Consider the following 20,632-nt stretch of genomic DNA (forward strand, 5'->3'; position numbering starts at 1 on the left):
ATCATCTTGGCTATTCAGGATCACAGAGTTGTGTAGAATTGTAGTCTTTGTTTTATCCCAAGTAAGCTGTAGGGAGTTTGGATAGGGTCCACAGAAGAATAATTAAAATAATCATGGGTTGTAATAGGCTGTTCTTATCAGTTTGGCCTGCCTGATGGATGCTGTCATCTGGTAAGATGAGGGCTCAGGGGCAGCTTATGATCAAGTGGTAAAATCATGAAGAGGAGGGGTGGCACGGGCTATTTGGGCACCACATTTTAGCTCCTGTAGAACTAGAAGTTGCCCAGTGAAGCTTGGAAGAGGCGGCTTTAGTGTCCCTAAATGGGACACTGTTCCACGCTAAATTGATGAAACTTACCATCCCCAAGGAGCATATACATAAGCTAAAAATCATAGATACTGTAGCTTTAAAACTTTTGTGGACCTTCATCTACCAGGACAAAGGTAGGTGTTTTGCATCGTGCCTCTTACCTTTGGAGTTCAGTGCCCCCACCCTGCTCCTCCCACATCCTGTCCCCCAGTGATGTGGATTGAGTGGCTGTGAGTTTAGTCCTGGATGGTGGTTCTTGGGAATTTCCAGTGAGCAACAGCCTTACTGTATCCTCCTAGAGTATGCCGTGGGCAGGAGAGAGGGGCCTGCGGTGGGGTTGCCTTTGCTCAGGCCCAGTGTGTTAGTGCTTCCATAACATGCAGTGGGACAGAGTCTGCCCAGGTCGGGACTTGTCAGCCTTCCTCCAAACACAGCCTGTCTCACAAATCAAATTTGCTTTGACATCCTACCACAGACCGCCTTCTAATCATACTTTGGAACCACGTGCAAATCCTGCCAAAATGTCTTTAGTTCAGGTTTGACTAGCTTGTTAGTAACAAAATGCTGTGCTAGTGAGAATTTCACTCTGACCACTTTTTAACTTGCTTTTCTGTAGATTGATTTTGTTACTCTTCTGCCATTGGCTTTCCTAATTGTGTTGTTTCTACTCCGTAACCCTTTGGTGATGGAACACTGAGAGTTTTAGGTATGTGTTGTTTATGTACACATGTGTAGTAGGTGGATTTCACCTGATGAGTCACTATGAAACAGATTATAAAGGGCTGTTATCATTAGTCCAGATTTAACTTTTCAAAGAAATCAAAGTTAGGTTTGTGATTTAGTGTACTGGTAAAGTTTTAGCAAATTTAGATGTTTTCTAATTTTATTGTCACTTACTTTGTTTCAATGAAAAATGAATATTAACAGAAGACAATTTAAAGACTAGTCTGTCTTTAAAGTTCAGGAAAAGGTATATGGAATTAAAGCAGAACTTCCCAGTGTTGAATCAGTGATCCAGACAATGTGAATTTAAAAACAAACTAGATTCAGATTTCAACTGGAGGATTTTAGAGGTCATCTGGTTCAGCCCCTTCTTTCTGGTTAATGGTGAGGAAAATGAGGTTCAGGAAGGTTAAGTGAATGGCCCAAAACCACGCGACCAGTTACTGGCAGAGCTGAGACTCAAACAGCAGTTCCTTGCTGTGGTCTTGCTGTCACTTGGCACTTCCTAATTAGTGGTTAGAGAGACACATTGTACGTGGATGTGTTTACTTGAGTTTTACATTGAAGGGAGGGATTAAAATTCATTGAGCATCTATTTGCTAAGCACTTTTTCAATCTCTTATTTCGTGTAATTCTTACGTAGTCCTGTGAAGTAATTAACAGTCCCACTTTACAGATTAGGCAGCTGGGGTGCAGGAAGGTTACTAACTTGCTCAAGGCCATGTGACTAACACTAGATAGAGCTGGTATTTGAGCCCTGGGTCTGTGTGGCCTGTTCCTGCCATGATGCTCTGCTGTGGCTCTAGTGAGAGTAACTGAAACCTCTGCAGGGGTGTGGGCAGTGATGGTTATCGCACAAATAGCTTTTTCAGACTTCTCACTCTGTACAAGCAGAGATGTACACAGATGTGAGCAGTCTTCTCAGAGTACCCATGGCACTTAGCAGATGTGGGCTGGTCTTCATACCATCTCTGTAACATCAATGGTATTTTCTGGTTGGGCGGCCGAGGCCCAGATAGAGTCAGGGACTTGCCCAATCCCTTATCACAAAGCCGCATGGCCCCGCTCCCAGTTCCGTTCTTCGTCCCGTCTAGCATAGATTTCACCACTTTTGTTCTTTCCTGTCTTACACCAAGATTGTTTAAGTACTTCCCAAAAATAATGAGCCACGTGTGGGTGTGCTCATTCTCCAGAATGAATCACTGTGAAAGAGGCCATGAACCAAGGAAAGGAGAGTGCGTGTCTGGGAGCAGCGGCTCTGGTTCCCTGCCTGCTAATTGACGGACTCCGAAGTGAGCTGCTTTTCCAAAGGCGGCTGCGGGTCTGGCCCGCGTGTCCCACTGTGCTCAGAATAGCCCTCTGGGAGTTGTTCGCCTTCCCTTCTTCCCAAAATAGACCTGAGGCTGTTCTCATCGCCGGACGTCGGGGCGCGTGTATTGAGAGGTGTGCGCGCCACGGGGACCCCTTTTGTGCCTGAGTGTCCCCATTGACACAAAGAGGAATGGGCGTTTGCACTCGTGGATGAGTAGTCAGGACTCCAGGGTGAGTCAAAGAGGTTTGGGCTGAGTGTTCTGAGAGTCGCAGAAGTAAATTTCAGTTAGCAAGAAGAAGGAAATTTAGGAGGAATTTACTTTTAAAATTCCTTTTATGTTTGGGATCCTAGTCTAAAGGGTACCTACTTTAAACTTCCTGCCTTTAAAATATAACACTACCCGAGCCCTTCAGCAGGTAGCTGCGTGCTTTGGAATTTCTCCCAGAAGAAAGGGTTCTGATCAGACGCTGTGAGAAAAATCCCACAGGCGGTGCAGTGAAGATCCACACTGTCCATTTACCTGTCTGTGCTCGCCCTCCTTTGTTTCCTTGGTGGGATGGCAAGGATCGTGTCACTTACAGAAAGCCTGGGGAAGGAGGGGGTTGGACCCTGAGATATTTAGAATCTGTCTTTGGACTTGAAAAGCCAGGAGATGCCTTCCAGTGTTTTAGAGGAAGAGACAAAGATAGACTGTTTACAGCCGAAAGGGGTGAGTTACGACAGGCTAGTTTTTCACGGGACTGGTCATAAATGTCTCTTCTCCAGGGGCCATAGTTTGAACATGTTCCCTCTTGGGATCCAGATAGTTTTCACTTAGTGTGCAGTCGGGGCCTCGGGTGGGCCCTGCCATCTGCATCCCCGCTGGGCGGATGCTTTGTTCAGCACTGTGGGTCCCAACCTCAGTGTCCTCGCGGCTCAGGCCACCCTCCTGCCCATCCCACGGGGTCAGGGCTGGGTTAGGCTCACGGGAGACAGTGCCGGGGAGGACCGACGGCTGCTGTCTGTGCTATTCTCGTTAGACGGATAAAGAAAGGATTTCAGATTCCAGGGCTGCCAAGCTGGCTTTCAGAGGCACCAAGTTCATTTACAGTAATTTCCTGTCAACGGTGCACACTTAGGGATAATACACACCCAGCCAAACTCATTAGTTCCAGAGATGATTGTGTGCACTACCTATTTGAAAGAAAAAAAATTATATATATATATATATATAGTACTTTTTAAAGTGATATCCAGGGCTTCCCTGGTGGCGCAGTGGTTAAGAATCCACCTGCCAGTGCAGGGGACATGGGTTCAAGCCATGGTGTGGGAAGATCCCACACGCTGCAGAGCAACCAGGCCCGTGCGCCACAACTACTGAGCCTGCGCTCTAGAGCCCGTGGGCCACAACTACTGAGCCTGAGCTCTAGAGCCCGTGCTCCTCAACAAGAGAAGCCACCGCAACGAGAAGCCTGCACACCGCAACGGAGAGTAGCCCCCGCTCGCCGCAACTAGAGAAAGCCCGCTCACAGCAACGAAGGCCCAATGCAGCCAAAAATCAATAAATAAGATAAATAAAAATTTTAAAAAATAAAGTGGTATCCAGTGGTCTTTCAGAATGGGTTAGATTTATTGAGCACTTTCTATGCATTAGCTCATTTAATCCTCACAGTGACTGTATGAGGTCGGCACTACTATTATCTTCTTTGGAGGGTGTTCTTCTTACCCCCTCTTGAGAGGGGCACCTGCTGGGGACTAAAGGATGGAGGAGGTTGTTGGACTAGTCGGGAAGCTTTTCAAAGGAAGTGACGTTTAAGCTGAATCTTAAAGAACTTGTAAGAATTAGCTAGGAAAAAAAGCATTGCAGCAAAAGCATGTGTGAGAGCACGCACGCTGCATTCAGGAAACTGTGGGCGTTCCTGGTGCAGAGAAAGGAGATGGGGTTGATGATGGCTCCAGGGAACCCGGGTGGTGTCAGCTGGAGTATGTGGGGAGAGGGGTCCTCTAGTCTCCGAAGGGAAGGTGCCTTCCTCCCATCCTCAGGCTTCTAAATTTAAAGGAAGACCTCTTTCCTAGCCACAAAACAATTTTTTTTAATAAGTCTAAGTCTAAAGCAAAGTTAAAAAGGCAGTTTCTCTGTTTCTTGTAGGCATAAACTAGAGCACTTAGAGGACAATGGTGGGACCCAGAAAGCCTTGTTGTGAGCAGAATAAACAGGTGAAAAGCTTGGGCCCCCACTCTCGATGTCATCTTTCTGGCCCCATCTCTATAAAAGCGCCTTATTTTGGCACATCAAGTATGCTAGGGGATTGTATTCTAAGTCTGGAAAAGGACCTAGGATAAGATCTCACGTTGCTGTCAATGTCCACTCCCAAATTTCCCGCAGCTCTGCTCTGTGCGTGCACCAGCTGCTTACAGGCCAACTACACGTGTGAGACAGATGGGGCCTGCATGGTTTCCATTTTCAACCTGGATGGGATGGAGCACCACGTGCGCACCTGCATCCCCAAAGTGGAGCTGGTCCCCGCTGGGAAGCCCTTCTACTGCCTGAGCTCCGAGGACCTGCGCAACACGCACTGCTGCTACACGGACTTCTGCAACAAGATCGACCTGAGGGTGCCCAGCGGTGAGTGGACACCCTTGTTGGACTGTTGGCTCGTCGTGGAGGTAGGGCACCCCTGTCAGGTTCATCCTTCTCTACTCTGCCCCCACCCCTTTGTTGGAGGATAGGTAAAGGTGCCTTTTTGAAGCTCCCGGAGGTGACATGGGACGGCAGTCCTCCCAAGTCTGGTCTGTAGATTCGAGGACGGGGGAAACAGATGGTCGAGTGAGCCGCAGAGGTGAAAGCTGCGATTTGGGTCGTGGCTGAGCAGCCATTGGCAGCTGGTGAGATGTGGAAGAGCCAGGCAGGGATCCCCACGGGAGGGCCTGGGGCTGATCCCGAAGGAGGCGGCCCCTAAGCCATCTGAAGGAAGCTTCTGGCGTGACGGTGATGGCAAATATGGGAAGAGGAACTAGAGCTGGAAAGGGCGGCCATCAAGGCTGCGGAGTATTAGACACCACCCTTCGCAGGTCCGCCATTTAGGAGGTATGACTGGGGAGATGAGAGGAGGAAGAGAGAGACCGGGCCGAACTTCAGGAGGCCGTCACAAGTGGAGGAGCAGAACATGGCACGTGCCTGGGGCGTGGAGGTGGGAAGAGCGCCATGAAAGGCTGTGAAATTACGGAGCGGGTTGTGGGTTTGACTGTTGCGAAGGGTACCTTAACTAGAGAGGCTCGTATGGGAGAGCATCCGGGCAGATACAAAGCCCAGTAAGACCAGAGAGATCAAGGGCACCTTGAACACAGGGAGAGGAACAGGGCGTTTCCACCTGGAGGGAGGAGGCGGGGAAGAATGAGGCTGAGGCGTTCCCTCATTTTCACTCTGTTCTTTCCCTCTCCCCTCTCACCTGACCCAGGTCACCTCAAGGAGCCGGAGCGCCCCTCCGTGTGGGGCCCTGTGGAGCTGGTGGGCATCATCGCCGGCCCTGTGTTCCTCCTGTTCCTCATCATCATCATTGTTTTCCTTGTCATTAACTACCATCAGCGCGTCTATCACAACCGCCAGAGGCTGGACATGGAGGACCCCTCGTGTGAGATGTGTCTCTCCAAGGACAAGACGCTCCAGGATCTCGTCTACGACCTCTCCACGTCGGGGTCTGGCTCAGGTACCGCTTCTTCAGGCCTCGTGTCTGCTGTTGGCCTTCATCACTGCCTCCCAGCAGGATGGAGTGTTCAGGAAGAAGGCTGGCCGTTTGCTTTCATAATTCCCCTTCTTTTGGAGTCCGACACGTAATAAGATAAGAGAATGGGGTTCACAGAAAACCTTTCATCCTCTGGAATTCCAAAGGTCAGGTGCAAAACTCTCCATTCCAGGATCCCTGCCTCTCCAAGTCTTGTAACCGTACAGCTATTAAAATTCACCTGGTTCCACCTGAGCAGCGGAGTACTCAGTTTCAGGGCCCCTTTTGAGAAACAGGAGTGTACCGGGTTCCTGTGAGGTGGTGGCAGCTAATCATTGATCTGCGAGCAACCGCAAGGGGAGTTTAAGGACACCGAGTAAAGCCGAGAGCCCGGGTTGGGTGAATCATTGACTTGTGCCAGTTGCCCAAGGGTTTTTGGTGGCGGTTGAAATAAAGGCAGCCGGGGCCTCCAGCATGGCGTCAGCACCACTTCCAGAGCTGCCTGTTAGGGACCAAGCCTTTCTTAGGTGGACCTTGACTTGAGACTAGAATTTAGGATAAAGAGAGTTGGGTTGTCTCAGTCTCAGGATAGAGCTCAGCTAGCTAGTAGATATGGCTATGACTGCAAGAGTCTTTTTATGAAGATAATTATGTTAGTGATGGTGGTATTCTGTTCCTATAGAAAAATATCATCCACAAAGGTCACTGTTGCCATTCTAACTAAGACAGACAGGATCATATTTGTGAGCGTTTTGTGCCGTTGATGTATGTTTTCTCGCCACGTGACAAGACTCTTCTGTAGGGAAATTATGCCATTGGTCATGGCCAGACATCCCTTCTTGAGCACAGGAATACTTTGAGCTCTGACATCTCCTGAGTTTCTGTGGTTTTGCCTTTATTAAGCTCTGCAGTAGAGAGTGCCAGGATGATGGATATATTTAAAAGCTGCATATTTTTGGAAGAGAGAAAATATATGGCTTGTTCTTTGCTGAAAGAGGGTAGGGCAGTGGTTAGAACTGACTGACTCTGTGACTTGACTTGCTGCTGGAGGAGGGTTGCTCGGGTGTTTTGGAGTATTTTTTAAGATCAGGATTAGCTGAGGTTAGGGCAGGTCCAGGGTAGTTACCCAGTCATCTGGAGTAAAATGATTAATAACTGTTCCTCTCTGGATGGTTTAGTCCATTCTTAATTCAGAATATGCAAAGCTTCCAAGGTGCTGGGGTTTTAATTCTGTGGACTTAAAGTAATAAATCCTTGCTGTTTGTGTGACTTTCAGTTCACACTAACAAGTATGTGTTGAATACCCTCTGGGTGATACAGGGTGAACAAAATGAGAAAGAGGCCGAGCCAGGATTGGAGAGAAGAGATTGTGGACAAGGGTCTCACGGAGGAGGTCGTGTCTAAAGGGGTCATGAGTGGTAAGAGGGCAGGGAACATTCCAGGCCAAGGGAAGACCCTTGAGCAAAAGAAGGACAGAAAGGCACGAACGCTCACTGGGTGTTTAGGGAATGATCAAGAGGCCAGCACGCTGTCCCCAGGCCAGGATGGGAAAGCCTTGGGCTGCTGTGCTTTATGGCCCCTGTTAGGGAGGGCAGGGCAAGGCCGGTGAACTGGGAGGCACAGAGGCCCACTGGAAATCTTCCAAAGGAGGGCCGGGACAAGGGCCAGTGACGGGGGACCTGGAGAGGAGGGGGCTAAATTGAGAAGCATTTGGTGGCTCTGTACTGTGGGAGTTAAAAGCATAAACCTTAGAGTCAGTCTTAGATGCTTTGCCATGTACAGCTTGTAGGAATTCGAATGAGTTACTTAACCTTCCCTTTTGATGCTCAGTTTTCTCATTTGTAAAATGGGCATAATAACAACGCCTACCGTATAGGTGGTTGTGAGGAAATGAGATCATTTATGCAGGTGCCTCCTGCACGGTATTAAACATACAGTAAACAACTTAGGGGTTAATGACACGTTTATTTGTTTGGTCAGGGAGAGGGGGAGGGTTAAGAGTCACGATGGTGGGGGTGATTGGAGAGACAGGGAGACACTTACTGCCTGGGTCAAATGAGGCGATAAACGAGTCCTATAAAGGCAGTAAAGATGATCTTAGAATAAGCCTGGGTAGTCCCCCGTCTTGCATCTGGAGCTCCCAGTGAGCAGAACTTTGACCTCTCTGGAGAGACGTGGGAGCCTGGTGGGCCCTGAACACACGTCGGCTTTCATGGGCCGCGCAGCACTGCCCTCCAGTGGCCAATGAGCGGAGCAGCCAGAGGTGGCTCCCAGCACTCAAACCTCCGCTTTCCTCTTCCACATAAAGCAGCTGTGGGTGGATTGGCCCCCCGGGAAGCTGGCTGAAGACTTAGTAAATCCGATCAGACATTTCTATTCAGATCTGTCGTCCGTACTCACTGGGAGGAGAAATTGCTGAGATGAGGAGGAGCTAATCGAACACATTCCCCTGTCCTCGCTCACTCACTCTCAGTGCTGCACAGCTTGGACCTCCGGAGGATCACCTGGACGGGATGCAGGGGCAGCCGGGCTCTCCGTGGTCAGTGGACCAGTGTAGAATGGAGGCACTGTGATAAGGGCTTTTCCAGTGTGGCAGTGAGAGTGGGCGTTGCAGAGTTCAGCAAATACACAAATGTCTGCTTTCTTTCCATTCTTTGGTCCATAGGGTTACCCCTTTTTGTCCAGCGCACAGTGGCCCGAACCATCGTTTTACAGGAGATTATTGGCAAGGGCCGGTTTGGAGAAGTGTGGCGCGGCCGCTGGAGGGGTGGTGATGTGGCTGTGAAAATATTCTCTTCTCGTGAAGAGCGGTCTTGGTTCCGGGAAGCTGAGATATACCAGACAGTCATGCTGCGCCATGAAAACATCCTTGGCTTTATTGCTGCTGACAATAAAGGTAAAGGGCTGGGTTTGGATACAGGGTGTCCCAAAGCCAACAGTAGTCCCAGATGGAGGAGTGACTGTGGAAACTGAACGGTTTGGGACAGCACAGTTTTGTTTGCCTTTTATAGTTATTACCCATAGCAAGAGGACCTGAGTAAGGTGATGGTTTTCAAACTTCTCTTCTATGAAAAGCTTGTCAGAAATCCAGGTTATTAAGCAAGTAAATAAGCAGTTATTAAGCAGATAAGTAAACCCTCATCCTACCTGCTCACTGTCCCTTCTGTGATACTCCCAAACCCACCCCTAGGGTAGTCCCTGCAGGGGCTCCAGTCAATTTACCTTCATTCCGGTTGGAACAAAGAAGGGTGGCTTCAACCCCTGCCAGGAAAGGATGGCCCTGGAAAAGCATGCGATCCACACTGTGTGACAGACCAGCATCATACACACTATTGCAGTGGAGCGGGCGCAGCAGAGACACGGCCTGCCTCCCCCCAGGGTGCTCCCCTGTGGCCTTCAAGCTCAGCTTTTGGTCCTCTTGTACCTGAGGTTCCTTATTCCCTCCTCCCTCTCTCTGCTGATTCTGCTGTCGTTTTTGAGTCTCTCTCGTGTGCCCAGGCATGTGCTCATTTTTAAGGACCTCACTGACTAGCAAAGAGACAAACTAATGATTGATTATAGGAAGTAATCAAACAACAGCAGTTCTGGTGAGCACAAACTGGGGGTGAGATGGGGATCACGGATATCATACCCGAGCTTGATTGAGGCGAAGCTGGCAGGGAGTTGGTCAGAAGGAAAAACGAATGACAAGAGCACTCCAGACACGTGTGCAAAGGGGAAGTGTCTTTGGGAACCTGCAGGTAACTTGGGATGTTCCAGCCAAAGACATGGGTGGAGAGGTGGCAGAGGCCAGATTAGGAAGGGCCGTTTTGAGAGGGTTGTACTTTATTATAGAAAGTGGGTAGTAATCGAAATTGCATTCATTTATTCAGTAATATTCACTGGCTGCGGTCTGGTCCTGGAATCATCACACATGAGAACAAGACACAGTCCCTGACCTTACAGTGCCCAGGAAGAGGGGACAGCCGACACCTGGGCAGGTAGCGCGCTTGAAGTCAGAAAGACTGTGGGTGAAGGCATTTACATTTTAGAAGAGTGTCTCTGGCGGTCAGGACATAGTCTGCTCCGTGGTCCAGTAATTTTTAGAAGCTGGTGCTGGCAAAGGCTATGGAAGATGCTAAGTGTTTGTTTTCCTTCCTAAAACAACAGCAGGCTGCTCATTCCACACATTGCCGGGGCGGTTTGTAGTGGCCTCAGCTGCCCCCAGGCTGAAGAGACTTGACCTCTCACGCAGGGGAGGAAGGGGAAGAGAGAATTCCTTACTCCCTCTGAGTAAGCTGTGCCTTTTTAAAACAGCATTACCTTTTGATGATTCATTTAAACCTGACATGTATCTTAGAGGGTCAAAAGATGTCTTCCCTTCTAACTTATGGGCAGGGTCCTCAAGATGTCAGGGCTAGTGGGGTGTAAAGGGATGTGTTTGGTGGATCCCTCATTCATAATCAGGGAAACAGAGGCTGGTGCTTTTCCAGGAGCCACTCCCTGTATTGATTCTGGCAGCTTGTGTGAGTAGGATCTGGCTGTTGAAACCCACACGAGGGCCGGGGCCGGGGGAGGAGGAAGATCAGACTCCTTTGTTGTTGCGTTTTTAACATAATATGGATAGTGTAGCGTCCTGGAGCTAGGGCCAGCTTGGAATTTGGGAGATCTCAGTCCAATTTCCAGTCTTCTTACTGACAACAGCACAAGCTAATTAGATTACCATAGCTTTTGGTTTTTCTTCTTCTCCCTCCCTTCTTCCCACTCCTCCTTCCCGCTGTACACTGCATACCCCTCTCCCCTAGTATGAAAGTGTGTGCTCGCCACCTCCCATTGCTCTTCTGAGGATAAGATGATAAGATTCCTCTCTGGAATACTTGTAAGTGTGCTCTTCATGCGTTGAAAAGCATTTTTGGCCTGGAACACAATAATGCGCAAAGGAGCTCTGTCCTCCTCTCACAGAGAGCTCATAGCCTGGTAAGAGCAGTGGACTTCAAGGACCCACTACAAATGAGCCTGGTGCTCGGGTTGGGCTGTGCTCGAAGGGTCTTGGAGCACAAAGGAGGGCCTGCGAAGCCTTCCTCCTTGGCGGGCGTGGGTGCAGCCAGTCATGGTTTTGGTGAGCGGGTCTTGTCAGGATCAGAAGCAGTGTTGCAAAAGAAACAGATGATCCTGTTACTTTGCCTAAGCATGTGCTTCCTCTTCGGGGTGCCTCACATTTCAAATTTGGGTGTAATCAGGGTGCGCGGTTCAGAATCCTGCCTACGAGAAGTAAGGGAGCAGGTCTAAGAACGAAAGGCTGTTCTGTCCTTCCTGGAGCCTAAAGCTGTGGACGGTGGTGGATGAGACGGGCACAGAGGGGCCTCAGGAGGTGTAGGGGCGGGGATCGGGGAGTACAGGGGTCTGACTGGGGTTTGCACACATACTCTTCCTTTCCTACCTTGACCTTTTTGCTGGTAGTTGTGCCTTTTCTGGACCTGCTCTGTGGTTCTCTGCAGATAACGGCACCTGGACACAGCTGTGGCTTGTCTCCGACTATCATGAGCACGGCTCGCTGTTTGACTATCTGAACCGGTACACGGTGACCATCGAGGGGATGATTAAGCTGGCCTTGTCTGCTGCGAGCGGCCTGGCACACCTGCACATGGAGATTGTGGGCACCCAAGGTGAGTGGACCTGTCCCATCCCCACCGAGCTCCCAGAACTCCTTCTCACTGAGGATGCGGGATCTGGGCCTCCGGGACTGGGGTCTGGTCTGAGCGAGAGGAGCTTGGGCCTCACTCCAGCGAGAATGAGAGGGGCCTCTGCCTTCAGAGCTCCTCGGGGGAACTCCTGACGGAGATGTTGGTTGTTTGTCCCCGATGGACTGGCGTGGCTGTTGGCTGGGAGGCCGGCGTTAACCGAGTGGTCATCTCAGATGCCCACGGTTCGCTGGTGGAGGAAGGGACTGAGAAAATCGAATGAACTACTGTGCCGAGCATCAGTTAAGTGAGTTCACACGCTCATCGCTGGGTCAGCTTGATGGGTTAGACACTGGGCTCTGCTAAACTAGGAGGGCCCTCCTGCAGGAAGATGACCTCGGGCACCCCTGCTTGTTGACGGACATCAGCTCTTTGGGAGCTCCTGGGGCTTGGCAGGTGGCACATCGCTCCCTGGTGCCTGGTCGACCGGGCAGCGGCTCTTGCTGCCCGTGACAGAAAACCAGCCACGAAAGTTTGCCCCTGTTGCTAGGCTCTCCAGGGAAAGTAGCAGTCCTTACCGCCCCCGTTTGGTTCTGAGAACCTAGCTAGCGTAGCAGCTTCTCTCTGAAGTCCTCAGCAGTTCTGTATGGGAGCTTATTAGTTCAGGGAAGGCGAGCAGGAGTAGTGTTAATATAGTAACATGAGCGCATACGCATGCCCTTCGAAGCTCTTGACTTACCTAAGTTAATACAATACATTTAATCCTTACAACATTCCCATGAAGTAAGTACTGGTGTTTAGTCTCATTTTATGGATGAGAAGACGAATGCATAGACAGGTTAAGTTGCATTTCCAGGGTTACTGGGTTAGTGGGGAGCAAAACGAGGACTCGAACCCCTACGTCTGGCTGCAGAGACTATGCTTTTAACACTTGTACTGTCTTTCTTTAAAGATCCCTGGTTGTTGTTTTTTTTTCTCTGCTAGGGAAGCCTGGAATTGCTCATCGAGACTTAAAGTCAAAGAACATCTTGGTGAAGAAAAATGGCATGTGTGCCATCGCAGACCTGGGCCTGGCTGTCCGTCACGATGCAGTCACGGACACCATTGACATTGCCCCCAACCAGAGGGTGGGAACCAAACGGTAGGAAGGCCCTGGGCCTTTGCGCTTGCCTGACACTTGTACTGAGTAGCCCTTGCCCATCTGCACGAGAGAAGGCAGTGTGGTCCTTACTCTGACAGCTGGCAGTTGAACACCTGCTCCCCACACTGGAAAGCCACACAGGTTGCATCGCGCAGATACAAGTGCCAGCGGCACAGCTCCAGAGGACCCTATACCCATAGGTGCTGGTGCATTGGGCAGGGGAGGCCATGGAGAAAGAGAACCTGGAGCAAGATTTAGAAGGGAGACAGGCACCAGGCTTGGCTGGGGGAGGGGGAAAATGTTGCAGTCTGAAGGGGTGGCCTGTGCAGGACCCTAGAGGAGGCAGGGAGCATGTTTTGCTTAGGGTGTAGAGAGCAGGTTTGCCAAGCTAGAGCAGAGGTAGTTCAGGGTGGAGATGAGGGACCCCCGTAAGGATTATGGGCCTCCTTCCCGCGTCACAGAGAAGTGAAGTAAGAAATAAGGAACATGGCATAACCTGGTCTAATGGTTAAGACTCCGAGCACTCACTGCCGAGGGCCTGGGTTCAGTCCCTGGATGGGGAACTAAGATCCCACAGGCCGCATGGCATGGCCAAAAAAAAAGGAAATAAGGAACAGATTGACTGTGACTCCAGATCGACTTCACGAGCTGGAAATGCAACTTTTCATAGGAGGGTTGTTTCTCTGCTGAGTATCAGAGAATTTCACTAATTGTGCTGCTGCCTTTTTTCCCCTTCCTTTTGACCTGAATGATTGCAGCCACCCAGGCCCCAAAGTGTGAGGCCTGAGGTGAGCTGATTTGCCTTCTGTGGGGAGTGGGGAGTGGCTCAAGCAGTACTCATGAACTAACTGAGTGGGACTCTGATGACTACCTAGAATGAATTCTCACTTACCTGCACGGGTGAGATAACAAAAGAAGTTCAGACTGAAATTTAAGCTCAACCCATTATTGGCTGCATTGAATAAAGTCCAGGCCCCCAGTAGCAACCAGATATATATGTACTGTTCCTGCTCTGTGGCCTACAGTACACATATCTCTGCCAAGAAATCAAAACATGCTTAAAATAAATCTTGGCGGTTAAAAAATAGAGGTAGAAATAAGAGTGGGCTAGTATTACCAAACCTTGCTAAGGTGTTTAGATTCGAATCCAAAGCATGGGAGTTTGCAATAATAAGAATCCATCGGGGGCTTCCCTGGTGGTGCAGTGGTTGAGAGTCCGCCTGCCGATGCAGGGGACACGGGTTCGTGCCCCGGTCCGGGAGGATCCCACATGCCGCGGAGCGGCTGGGCCCGTGGGCCATGGCCGCTGAGCCTGCGCGTCCGGAGCCTGTGCTCCACAGCGGGAGAGGCCACAACAGTGAGAGGCCCGCCTACGGCAAAAAAAAAAAAGAATCCATCACTTCCTCCTCCCCAAGGGGCTGTCTTGGGGTGATGCTGTCCCACATTCAGGGGGCCCTTGAATCAGTACTTTGAGTCGAGAAAGAAGTCATCATTTTCTATGTGTGAGCACATTTCCTTTACTCTTGCAGATACATGGCCCCCGAAGTACTTGATGAAACCATCAACATGAAGCACTTTGACTCGTTTAAGTGTGCTGATATCTATGCCCTTGGGCTCGTGTACTGGGAGATTGCTCGAAGATGCAACTCTGGAGGTACCTTTCTTCCTGCCTTCTCTGGCTCCTACCTCACAGTCCAGAGCCCTGAGGGGCTAGTGTTATCCTGCCTTCTTTCTCCTAACAGCCTGTCAGATGCTTAGCGCCAGAACCCGTCATGCTTAGGGTTCTCATCCAAGAGGAGGGAGGGAACCGGGGAGCAGCAGGGCTAAGAGTGTGTTTACTCTTTGGACCAGCTTGTTGAATAGTGTTTTATGTTGTGGTGACCGTTCCGGGGACTCATTTGGGCTTTTTTTGGGTTTTTTTGGTAACACGTTGTCCTTATTGGTCTTTCAAGATTGGGAAAGCCCTGGGTAGGAATAGCACAGGACTAATACAGGGCTCTCTTTTATACAAGAGGCAGGGTATTCTAACACACTGGCTCTCAAGCCACGTTCCTGGGGAGTGTGGGGTTTCACTGATAAAATAATAGTGGTGATTTCTCAATTTGTGGGAGAAAGCTTACTAATGCATAGAATTTTCTCACAATGAGTTTTTTCTTACGCAATTTTCTCTTAAGTGTTTGGCATTTGCAAGTGTTCAACCACGTCAGAACTCAAGGAAAGGTAGTATCAGATTTAGCAGAAAACATTTTTTATCATCAGCTTAGTATATCAGAATTTTATGGTGACTTCCAAGTATTCTGCCACATGATCAAGTTCAAGAACCACTAGAACCCTGCCCTCAGCCATTTATCTTTGATGTAAGAGATTCCAGGTCAGTGGAAGTGAATTAAATTAAATTAAAAAGAACTGATGAGTGTTCCAGCAGAGCCCTTTTCTGTATTTTACTGCCTTTTCCCGTGTGTGATACATTTGGTAAGATCCAAATTATGGAGGAGGCACCCAGATATTGTACATCTTAAATTTTGATCATGATACACAGATAAAACAGATCAAGATAAATCTGGTCACACAGGTCTGTGTGGGTACTATTACTGTCACCGTTTTGCAGATGAAGAAGATGAGTCACAGGTTCGGTGATTTGTCCAAGGTCACACCACTAATAAACTAGGACTCAGACTCTGGCAGGCAGAGGCCAGAGTTTAAGCTAATTGCTCCTTAAATAATTAACCAAGTCAGACTATTTAAAAATCTGTCCCGGGACTTCCCTGGTAGTGCAGTGGATAAGACTCCGTGCTCCCAATGCAGGGGGGCTCAGGTTCGATCCCTGGTCAGGGAACTAGATCCCACGTGCATGCCGCAACTAAGAGTTCGCATGCCACAACTAAGGAGCCTGCCTGCCGCAACTAAGGAGCCCATGTGCCACAACTAAGGAGCCCACGTGCCACAGCTAAGGAGCCAGCAAGCTGCAACTAAGGAGCCTGCTGGCCACAACTAAGACCCAGCACAACCAAATAAATGAATAAATATTTTTTAGAAATAATAAGATAAATGCTAATCTCAAAAAATAAATAAATTAAAATAAAAATCTGTCCCATCAGCTCAGAACAGCAGATTTTTTTCTGGAAAAAGGCATAAGAAAGTTACATTGGATTTTTTTAAATTAACTTTTTATTATGGAAAATATTTCAGTTTGTAGCTGTAGATGATAAGGACTTCAAAAATATAGTACTATTATCACACTTTAAAAAACAGACAGTAATTCTTAATATCATATAACATTAGCCAGTGTTGAGATTTCCCCAATTGTCTGTGAATTTTTTTAAAAAAACAGCTTGTTAAATCAGGGTTTAAATAATGTCCATCCACTGCAATTGATTGATGTAACTCCCAAGTCTCATAATCTACAGGTTACCCCTCAATTTTTTTCTTCTGCAGTTTTTTGGTTTTTTTTTTTTTTTAAGATTTATTATTTATTTATTTATTTATTTTTATTTTATTTTTGGCTGCGTCGTGTCTTAGTTGCGGCATGCGGGATCTTGGTTGAGGCACACGGGATCTTTTTGTTGCGGCGCGCAGGCTTCTCTCTAGTTGCGGCGTGCAGGTTTTCTCTTTCTAGTTGTGGCGTGCGGGTTTTTTCTCTCTCTAGTTGTGGCACGTGGACTCCAGGGTGCGTGGGCTCTGTAGTTTGTGGCACGCGGGCTCTCTAGTTGAGGCGTGAGAGCTCAGTAGTTGTGGTGCATGAGCTTAGTTGCCCCATGGCATGTGCGATCTTAGTTCCCTGACCAGGAATCGAACCCTCATCCCCTGCATTGTAAGGTGGATTCTTTACCACTAGAACACCAGGTAAGTCCCCTCTCCTGCAGTTTTCAAAATTGGAGGATCCAGGTCCTTTGTCCTGTAGGGTTTTCCTGTCTAGATTTTCCAGATAGCCTCTTATGGAGTTCACACGTTCTACTGTTTCTGTGAATTTCCTATGAGAGTTCCATCTAAAGACTAGAATCATTTTTTCCCCCAAAATCCTTCTGTTAAAAGACACATATAATGGTGGTTATCTCTCTTTTTGTGATGTTAACAGCTATTGTTGATCATTGTCCAAATCCAAATTTATTAGAGGTTGAAAAATGCCAGTAATTCCAATCCTGTCAAACTTCATGTATTAGCTAGATTTTTTCTTTAAAGAGAAACTTCCCCTATTGTCTATTTGGTTACCAAGATGTTTAATTTGAAGAGGAAAGGCAGGAAAAATACTTGATTCTTTCCATTTATTTGCCATTTTTCAAAATAATGCGTTTATTCCCTAGCATCCTACAAAGGCGACTGAGGTTTTGGTTTATTTGTTTGTTTTTAGTGTCATCACGAACTGGTGATTTAAAATATTTGTTTCCATTGAAGTCATAGGTCTTACTGTTGCTTAAACGTTCTCATCTTTGGCCAGTTGGGAGCTTTTCAGGTCGGTACCTTTTGACATGGCCTCAGTAGTCTTTGATAGTTTCCTTGCTTTTTGTTACGAAAAAGATATTCCTGGCTAATCCTGTGTGTCTCTTGTCCCATAACTAGCACTGACCAGGCTCTCCCAGGAGCCCTAGTTCCTGTTAGTGGGAAGTGGTATTTACAGATCACAACATGGGTGTTGTCATTGGCTTTTGAGTAATCTCTTCCTTCTTTTGATAACTCTGGTGGACGTTTTCTTTTCTCCCAGGAGTCCATGAGGAATATCAGCTGCCATATTATGACCTAGTGCCCTCTGACCCTTCCATTGAGGAGATGCGGAAGGTCGTATGCGACCAGAAGCTCCGCCCCAACATCCCCAACTGGTGGCAGAGTTATGAGGTGGGAAGCTCCCCTCTCTCCCGTGGCCTTTCTGTCTGCCCGATTTCTCTCCCTTAGAAAAGGGTTTGCCGAAAATGGGGCCAACCCCAGGACTACCCCCTGAGCGTGTCGGTTATTACAAACTATTATGTGCTGTTGTATTATATACTGAGCCCTTGTCCTGGGCACTGTAGGGTCCCCTTTGGAATTGACAGCCTAGAAGAAGAAAAAGGCTTGGTCCCAGGACACAGATAAGAGACAAAACAAAGACTGAGTGGGAGCTGTTAGACCTGTCCAACTAGAAAAATGGCTCTGGAGCCACAGGGGTGAGCTGAGCTTCGTGGAAGAGTTAAGAAGAGGTGTCCACGAAGGGTGTAGAAGAATGAGGGGGTGGGACTCAGTGAGAAGACATGTCTGTGAGGGAAGTGGCCTTTCTAAAAACTCAGAAGCGAGGAGGGTGTAGAGAATTTGGATTGGGGAGTGATGGCGGATGAAGCGGGGAGGGGGTGACATTCGATGGAAATAATAGAAATGAGGACAAATTTATGATCTAGATTCCTAATAAACATGGAGTTGTGGGGTCTTAGAGTCTTTGGCAGTACAGGGTTTGCTTAGCTAGTGCTCTTGGGCCTCCTTTTCACTCCTGGCTCTGCTTTAAGGAGTGTAACCACTGGAGGGCAGGCCTGCGTTGAAGAATAGAATTACTGAGCTCACATTTTGGTGACGCCTCCTCTATGCCTGACAGAGCAGCCTTTTCCAAAATGTTCCTTGGAACCCTCAGGGTCTATTCACTTCAGGGGGTGAAGGAAGCAGAAAGAGCTGGTCTTCAGCTGCCCGCACCCCACTCCCTCTTCAGTCGGGGCTGTTTGTGTGTTGGGACTCCGCTGGGGAAAACGGGTCCCACTGCTAAAAGGAATCTGGAAAACACTGGCCTGGGGCCGCAGTGTGGGGACTCCGTAGCCCTCCACAGGTGACCTTCCAGGTCCGCCCCTTGGCTGCCCCTGGCCTGTGCCGTCCGGGCCCTGGCCGTGAGCTTCCGCCTCGGACGAGGCCGCCTCTCAGGGGCTGCTGCCTCCTCCTCCGCCACCCTGTCCCTGCACATGAGCGTGGGGTCACAGCCGCGTGCGTGCTCATGCTGGCGGATGTCCCTGCTGTGCCCGGCTTGTGCGCTACTTTACAAAAAACAGGCAGTAAACAGTCAAACACGGATACTCAAACCTTCCAGAAATGATTTTCAGATCACAGGCCGTTGCAGGTATTTCTCTCAGGATCACCCAGACGCTGGGGAGTAGCTCACCAACCATGCTTGCCGAGAAGGTCCCCCTCCCCAGGCTGTCCCTTAAGGAAGGGAGAGCCCGGGGCAGGGGGTGGGGGGCGGGCGGAGCATGGGTAGGGGAGACAGCCGCCTGGGGACCAGGAAGGCTTCAGTGGGGCGGGGGCAGGCTCCAGTGACGCCGGGTCTCTGTGCAGGCGCTGCGGGTGATGGGGAAGATGATGCGGGAGTGCTGGTACGCCAACGGCGCAGCCCGCCTGACCGCGCTGCGCATCAAGAAGACCCTCTCCCAGCTCAGCGTGCAGGAGGACGTGAAGATCTAGCTGCCCCTCCCCACACGCTGCCGGGCAGCGGGACCTACAGCTGAGCTGCTGTGTTGAGCGTCCGATGGAGGCCTACCTCTCGTTTCTGCCCAGCCCTCTGTGGCCAGGAGCCTGGCCCGCAAGAGGGACAGAGCCCGGGAGACTCGTTCACTCCCACGTTGGGTTTGAGACACAGACACCTTTTATATTTACCTCCTAGTGGCACGGAGCCTCTGAGAGCAAATGGTGTGGAGAACTCAGTGCCACAGCCTGGACCGGCTGTAGTGGGAAGTTCTGTAAAGCCCGGCGCACCTGACGAGAAGCCTGGCGTGGTGACTGGCAGCCTGGGAGGGCCCGGGAGGAGCGAGCGTGGCCCCTGCTGAGCGGCACCGAGGGCTTTCCTCTGGGACCAACCCCAGCGCGGCGAGGCAGCCCGGGGAACCAGAAGGGTGGCCCCTCTCGGCAGCGCCGGGCGCCTCGTGCTCCCCTCCGCCCCGTCGGGACACCTGGAGGGACTGCCAGTGCCCGTCTGTCCAGCCGTGTATGCATGTGCTGAGGTGCGTCCCCTGTTGTGCCTGGTCTGTGCCACGCCCTTACACGTGTGTGTGTGTGTGTGCGTGTGTGTGTGTGTGTCTGTAGGTGCGCACTTACCTGCTTGAGCTTTCTGTGCATGTGCAGGTCAGGGGTGTGGTCATCGTGCCGGCTCTGCGTGCCGGGGCCTCTGTTCAGTAGTGAGCAGCGTCTGGTTTCCCTGGTGCCCCTCCCGGAGGTCTCCCTCCCCTCCCTTCCAGAAGCCCCACTCCACGGTGGGTCTCCTTCCCCTGTGTCGCCTGGCCCTCCTTCTCCATTTCAGACTGTGGAACCAAAGCTGGCCCGGTTGCCTGTGGCAGGCAAGGCTTTTGGGTCCAAATGTAAGGGAGGCAGGGTGGGATGGGCAGGGAGAGAATCTTGGTGGAAGTCTGGGGTGTTGTGGTCAGCGGCCACCGTGGGAAATGAGCCAGCCTAAGGGCATCGTCCTCGGCGGCGTCAAGGAAGGGCCGAGGAATTTGAAGCCCATATCTTGGGACTCAGATCGGAATGTCACATCTGTCTTTCATATCCCAGATTCTGGAAACAGCAGTGTATATTTTTGGTGGTAGTGGATTTAGGGTGGGGAAGGGAAGGGGGGGCAAGGAGTGGGGAGGGAGTCTGGGGCGGGAGGGAGGCATCTGCATGGGTCTTTTACTGGATTATCTGATCACAGTGGAGGGAAGATGTGAGACTTGCATCCACTTCAGGGGCTTTACTAAAGGGAACAGCCCGAGCTGAACCTGTTGTTTAACCTGAGTGTAGTATTTAACGACGTCTGGAAGCACGGTTGTGGGTGGTGATTCCGTCAGCATATCTTAGGTATATATTAAC

General features: G+C 49.9%; 1 protein-coding gene across 2 annotated transcripts in view; it reads left to right on the top strand.

Annotated features, from left to right (window-relative positions):
- ACVR1B (activin A receptor type 1B) overlaps positions 1–20,375 on the top strand; it is a 32,565-nt gene extending 12,190 nt beyond the window's left edge. Inside the window, exons 2-10 of one of the 2 annotated variants that reach the window (XM_082636193.1) lie at positions 4,711–4,950; positions 5,783–6,031; positions 8,712–8,942; positions 10,199–10,318; positions 11,524–11,691; positions 12,691–12,847; positions 14,377–14,501; positions 17,547–17,677; positions 19,127–20,375. In XM_082636193.1, coding sequence (XP_082492319.1) covers positions 4,711–4,950; positions 5,783–6,031; positions 8,712–8,942; positions 10,199–10,318; positions 11,524–11,691; positions 12,691–12,847; positions 14,377–14,501; positions 17,547–17,677; positions 19,127–19,252 — 1,547 coding nt within the window. In that variant the 3' untranslated portion in view covers positions 19,253–20,375. The remainder of the gene's footprint in view (positions 1–4,710; positions 4,951–5,782; positions 6,032–8,711; positions 8,943–10,198; positions 10,319–11,523; positions 11,692–12,690; positions 12,848–14,376; positions 14,502–17,546; positions 17,678–19,126) is intronic. The other variant, XM_082636192.1, reaches the window with a different exon arrangement.
- Positions 20,376–20,632: the final 257 nt, after the last annotated feature.

Source organism: Mesoplodon mirus, assembly GCF_964341445.2.
Source record: "Mesoplodon mirus genome assembly, chromosome: 11".
NCBI lineage: Eukaryota > Metazoa > Chordata > Mammalia > Artiodactyla > Ziphiidae > Mesoplodon > Mesoplodon mirus.